This window comes from Buceros rhinoceros, unplaced genomic scaffold (assembly GCF_000710305.1).
Source record: "Buceros rhinoceros silvestris isolate BGI_N320 unplaced genomic scaffold, ASM71030v1 scaffold12089, whole genome shotgun sequence".
Classification (NCBI taxonomy): Eukaryota; Metazoa; Chordata; class Aves; order Bucerotiformes; family Bucerotidae; genus Buceros; species Buceros rhinoceros.
This window is the reverse complement of record NW_010429791.1, coordinates 25,714-32,305: the sequence shown is the minus strand read 5'-3', so window position 1 is coordinate 32,305 and position 6,592 is coordinate 25,714. Positions and strand designations below refer to the sequence as shown.

The 6,592-nt window shown below is 36.8% G+C and overlaps 1 protein-coding gene across 1 annotated transcript in view; it reads left to right on the top strand.

The window, feature by feature from the left end:
- LOC104499305 (glutamate receptor ionotropic, delta-2-like) overlaps nt 1-5,440 on the top strand; it is a gene marked incomplete at its 3' end in the record, with an annotated part of 8,931 nt that extends 3,491 nt beyond the window's left edge. The window contains exon 3 of the mRNA XM_010142794.1: nt 5,321-5,440. Within this exon, the coding sequence (XP_010141096.1) occupies nt 5,321-5,440 (120 nt within the window). The remainder of the gene's footprint in view (nt 1-5,320) is intronic.
- Between the last annotated feature and the right edge of the window lie 1,152 nt (nt 5,441-6,592).

Sequence of the window (6,592 nt, the reverse complement as noted above, 5' to 3'; positions counted from 1 at the left end):
GTGGTGGTGGTGAAAGAGTTAAGGAAGAGGTGCCAGGTTCCAGCTTACTTGCCTTAGAAAAGAACTAGGAACTGAAGCAGCAGTTCTCCTGGCAGCAGCAAAGTGGAAGTGATGTTGCCCTCTACTGCTGTGCACAACTGAGCTCTTGCTGCTAAAAAAGCAGGAAAAAGTAGTTCGAGAGGGAACTTTTCTAGAAGAAAATCTGCCTTCTAGAACCAGAGATCCAGAAACAGGAATATCTGGCAGTGTTTTAGCTGTTTTTTTCCTGGTTTCTGGAGGGTAAAATAAGAAAAGAGATGGGAAATCTCTGTAAAGCTACACACTGAAGAAGGTAAGAGAGAGGGATGTTCTACCTGCAGCAGCACTTTTTAAAAATAGGAGAACTCTGGCAGTAAATAAACTAATTTCTTCATGATTAATGAACTAATAGGAAAGAGAAAGGAATGAGGGGGAAATAGAGTTTCAAACATTTCTTGAAATGGCAAAATAGCTATCTGAATCATTCCCTATTGTCATTTGTTACTTTTCACTGTGGAACGTTTGATTCCTGCATTGCTGTTTCTACAAACAACTCCAAAAGCTGTTTTTTTCTGAGTGAATTCAGCTGATTGGACAAAGCCTGAAAAACATTTTAAGCCCACTATAATTATAAAATCTAATATCTGTTTCTACCCATTCTGGAACTGAATAAATAGTTAAATTCATCAGGAGATACAATGCTTCTAATGAATTTGGCCAGCCCAAGCAATTAGTTCTAAATTCATTTCTGTAGTGGGAACTATCCCCAAACACATGCTCACTTGTTTCTCAGTAAAACTATTTCACAGTGAAAGAATAAGTATTACTAGAAAATAATTCTACTGTTGAAAAAAATTAATCTTCCTGAATAGCCTGAGAACAAATATAAGTAGGATTATATGGGGGATCAGCTGGGAAAACTGACATCAACTACTGCATGTGTTTTCCTTCACACTTACCTGATCTCTTCCCACTCACATTTGTTTGTCTCACTGACAAACCGCAAAGTTTTAGTGCAGCAGCAACACAGAGCCTATGCCTGTATGCAAAATGATCTGTGCCTCGTGCTGTTTTACGAATCATAGGTGGAACTGTCAACTAGTTCCGGTCTCAGAGATGTCAGTGATGTTCAGTGGTGACATGCGAAAAAGGTGCCAAAGGGTTTTTCAGGTAGTAGGTTAGACTCTCCGCTAACAGCTAAAAATGATGCATCGAGTTGAAAACAATGTTTTCAATATCAGATTTTTTCAAGAATACAATGTGAAACTTGTATATGATGCTTACAGCATTTTTTGTGCCTGTAACCACAGGTCTTTTTCATTAATTGCTAAATTTCAAAATAGCTAGTGTCTGAGTGTAACCATATTTAAAAAAAAAAAGGAGGAAGTTTGAACAGAAACTGCGAAAGCAAGTGTAATATTTTATAACTGATGATTGGCAAGGCGCCATTCCCCGGTGAGGTTCTGACTGCTAGGTGAATAGTGCTTTCTTCAGGGACTTACAAGATGGTAGTGCCTAAGCATATATAAACTGTAGTTTATCTTGCCAGTCTAGATGGGACTCAAGTAGGCTTTAACTATATTGCCAAGCTTTATAACAGCTCTGCAAAGCCCAGAGCAGTGATAAGAAATGTAAGTAAAACATTTTTGTCCTAACAACTGACATTTCACTCTTCGGTTTTAGATGTGTCAGGAAATTGCATGGTCGCAGCTCAACCTTAGAGGGTTTTGAGAGAGTGGATAATAAATTGGTCTTCACTTTTCCCCAAATAGCATAGTTTCTGTAAATTAAATGGATCAAAAAAATTATTTGAATCTTACCTATTATCATAATTAACACTAAAATAACTTTGAAAATCTTTGTCAGGAAGTTACTGGATCAGTATCTTTCATACTGATGGCCGTTTTCTCTGTAATCTCCTTCCACTATGCATTAGCAGAGAAATAAAACACATGCCATAAATCAAGCCAGTGTTTTAGAGGGATCCACACTGTGAAAGACTGTGCAGAACAATGGGAGCAGTGTCCTGAAACTCTTCCTAGGTGATACGCTGTCCCACTTCACGAGCCCTAAGCAATAAAACAGACTCATGTAAGCTTTTTTAAAAGGCTGTGTGGGACAAGGAGGTCTAGCAGAGATCAGTAAGAGAATTGCCTGGCCTTGCAGGTCCAGGAAGGTAGGTTCCGGGTAGAGAGGAGGCATGTGGATCTCCAAGGAGTTTCAGATCAGATTTAGTATTTTTGTTGGTATTATATGGGCATTTCTTCACTGCTTTGTCTTCCTGCCTCTGCCCTTTCCGAACTAGGAGCATTTCTGTCTTAACCGAGCTCTTATTACAATATTTGCAGGTGGACAGAGTCTAGGAAATAAAGTTCTAATCAAAGACACGCTTAGATGAGGAATTTTCAAAGTGTGATAAAATTACCAAAATAGGTGAATGAGATAAGTTGTTGCTAATGGTTGCCACTGGATTTCAGAAAAACAAAAATAACTGACAGACTTAAGAGTTTGTATCTTGCCCCAACAGTTCCATCCATTTAAACATCAATGCAAATAAACCTACTCAATGATTTTGGGCAGTGATTCAATTCCAAAATGTGGTAGGTAAGTCTGTTAACCTGTACTAATGTTAGGGGCTGTGTATTCCTGAATAATCCTGTGTTTTCTGAAAAAGTTGAAAAAGTGGATTTCATTGCTTCAGATGTAACTGAGATGAAATGCTTCTTCAAAGGATTTTTTTTTTATCATACTTGCTCAAATAAAGACAACGGTTATAAAAAATAAAAGTTGACTAAAATTACTGTTTCAAGTCTCAAAAAATCATTTACATTTTAGACGTGATTCTATCTTCATGTCCCATTAACTATTGGGAGTACTTTCAACCTGGAAAATAAAGTCACTTTGATTTTCTATACTGAAATTTCCCAATTTAAAAATACTTTGTAACAAAATGAGAAAAAAGGAAAATACTTTCTGCTGTATAAAGCATCTGTGTTAACAGATTTTGTTGCTGTTGTTGTTGGATATTTCCTTTCTTTTATCATTTTGTTCCAGAGTTTTGCCTTCCTTTTTCCAGACCTTGCTTGTGGCTCACTTGGAAATGTGGTGCAGCTCAGGTGGTCTATAACAGTTTAATTGATTTTCGTACTTTACCTAACTCAGAGCCACAGGTTTAATTCACATGGGGGAGGGGGGGCAGAATGTTCTAGGAAGTAATATAAGAAATATTAAGTATAATATAAGACAAGCAGTATAGAGTAAGGGGTCAGAGTGGCGCAGGATTACGAACTGTATGCTGTCGAGGAAGGCAAGTCAGCCAGATGGAGGCTTCGGGGGGTCAGATGGGGATCCCAAGCCTTGCAGATCTGACACTTTGCAAGTATTTCTACGTCACATGTACCATGAAATTCTGGCTTAATTAATCAGAAAGCCAGATGAGACACATGAGCAAAAAAGGTATGTGGAGCAGATTTTTATTTCTGGTTTGTGACTGGGACGTAGTCAAATTTAAGTTAGCAGGAAAGGCTCATATTTGTGAAACTTAGTTTATGTTCAAAGGATTTTTCAGGTAAACACAAGCTCACTCTGTCTTTACTCTGAACCAGCCAGAGGTGTGCTGACCCCAATCTAAAAGCCATGAAAGTGTGGTTATTACAGGATAGTGTTCAAGCTAGTAAGTAACCTCAGTGTCGTGCTAACCATAGCAATACACGTCAAAATTGCCTGGCTGGCTCTCACCGAAGGCGGAATGACCTGGAGTCTTCCTGCAAAAGACTGTGCAGTTATACCATTAATCAGGATGTTGTTTTTTCCTTTTTTAAAAAAATTTGTATTCTAGTATCTCATCCCAAAAGTAAATATTATAGAAAAGATTTTAAAAAGTTTATTTATATACACAAAGTATTACCTTGTTTTTAACTTCGTTAAATAGTTTTTATTATTCCATGACAATACTAGTTTTTATTAGTCTCTAGTAAATTTTAAAGGTATTATTTCAGTGATCAACTTCCTTATTTTTATTATAAACATGTTTCATAAAAGGATGGTAACATTTTACTTGTCATAACATTTAGTTAGTTCAAATCTGTAATGGAGATGCAAATTTTGTATTCCTTCCTGGATTTTCTCCAGACTGAAGATGTGAGAATAGAGGTTTGAAAATCGTAATTCAGCAAGGCTCATGTGTTTAGCTAGGTAGTTTATATTGCAAGGGTTTATTTCCATTTTTTTCAGTTCAAATAATAAAGCTCTTAAATGACAGAGCAATCACAGCAGCAAAACTCTTGATTTATGTTTGGAAGAAAAGCTCTGTATTTCATATGGTTTTACACCAGAGGCAGTCTTTTTTTCCTGTACGTACTTAAAATATGGTTCAACTTTTTTTGAGGGAGTGTGTTAAGCATCTAATTTTCCCTGAATCAGAAAACTGAAGAAATTTTTTAAGGCTAAAGTTTTTCATTGTAGACATGTCACGTGGCTGTGTTGATTTTACAGTTCAGGTCATCACAGTTCTTATCCAAAGACAAAATGTGTGTCATGTTGAATTAACCCTGGAATATATTTTGAGTATTGCTGTGGCACGTATAGCCCTTTCAGCTCTGAGTCTTTGTAGTAAATACTCACTGTTTCATCTTTAGGATTTTAACCCCTTCTTACAAAAGTATAAAAAGTAAAAGCAAGCTTTAAAATAGGCCACATTGTTCCTCCTCTCACGCATTCTTCATAGTGTGGAGGAAAACAAACAAATTACTGTATTCAGCTAGACAAGCCCCTCTTAATTTGTGCAGATCATTTATGCTGGAGTCAAAAAACACCTAACTTTATCCAAAACTCAGCCCAATTTTATGTGGAAATCACTTTTGTTTGAGAAACTTGTGGAGGAGGTGAGGGGAAGCAAAAATAAACAAAACTTATTTTTGTGCAATTTCTTTTATACATGTGTCTTTCATTTTGCTTCCGCTAACTTTTTTTAATGGGGTAGAATGTCTATGCATATATGCTGATAGGTCAAACAACAAGAATTGGAGTGCACATACACTAAGACTGTTGCTTGTATTGCATCCGCTTAATGTTGTTGAATTGTTTCTTCTGTGAAGAACTCAAATGATGAAAGAACAATTTAGGGTCTTTGGAAATGTGGTAGACGTATGGTCTTTGGAAAACTGTCTGGTAGTTTTCTGGTAGATTCTGGTAGTTTTGTGTGTGTTCTGTATAGGTATTACACAAATCCCTTGGAGAAACAAGAAGTTACTATAATGGTCTGCTTCTGAGTTTTCACTCCATTTTCCTTTTTTCCCAACAGGGCGGAGTGAATGGCTTGACTGGAGAACTGGAATTTGCAGAAAATGGGGGGAATCCCAATGTCCATTTTGAAATTTTGGGGACAAATTATGGAGAAGATCTTGGCAGAGGCATCCGCAAGGTGAGGCTAAATATATTCACACAGAGGCTATTTTTACAGGGTTTTTTTGAAACCTTTCTTCTGTTTCATTTTAAAAGAAAAGTGTTTGATGGCAGATAACATGCTATTGCGTATCATTAAGAGGAGTAAGAAATGGAAGAAAAGTCTTGAACGTCTAGATGCCCGTTAATTTTATTGTTTTATTTATATCTATTTTACCAATTTATATATGTGTATTTTATTTATTACTGCTTTGCAGTAGGTTGTGTTGATCACATTTTTGTTTGTAATATGGCAGGTGTTAAGCTGCTGGTCAACTATCTCAAAAGATCAGCGAAAGCTGTTGTTTTGTAAGCCTTGCAACCCATTTCCAAAATAGCAATTGCATTATGTTTAGAGCACCCAGACTGGCACTTGATACTTATGGTCAAAGTGGGATGCTGCAACTGTCAGGTGATTAAAATTCGTAGGTATAGAAAGAGAAAATCTATTGTAACATAGTCAGAATTTCTGTAATCTCTTGTCTTTGTGAAATAAGTACAGTGTTTTAGTAGAAAATTACCTTTACAGAACATGTGTAATGGTATATATTCAGCTGTCAGACAGAATCGAAATACTTCGGTTTAGATCGTTTGAGGAAACGGCGTATATCTCCAGCAGAATTACTGTTCCTTGGTATTTCAGTTTTGCTAGTCTGTAAAAATAAGTTTAAGTCATACATAAGGAGCAGTGGAAGCAGGTCTCTATTTGCAATGCGTATCCTTGACTTTGGACAATTGTCCATCTGTGATGACAAAAGTAGCAAAAATCGTATGGTGCCTCTTCGGAGAATAAAAGACTAATAGGCTTTTCCAGGAGCAACTCTCCTTCAAAGACTTCCCGAAAGATGATACGAAGATCTCTTCATTTGGTGTATCAGATCACAGTGGCTTTTATATGTGAGGAACCTGAACTGATTGTGTGAAAGCAAGTGACAGGGAAAGTTATCTTAATATATGTAAACTGGTTCCGTGTGTCAGAGTCACCATATGATGAAGTACACCGTCTGTCTGTATATGTTCTGCAGTAACAGATAAGTGCTCTGAAAGGAAGGAGGGAGAATAGGAAGTTAAAAGTGTCTCTAAACTCCTGAAATTTCTCCTTTGCTATTCATTGGAATTGTTTTTCCATTCC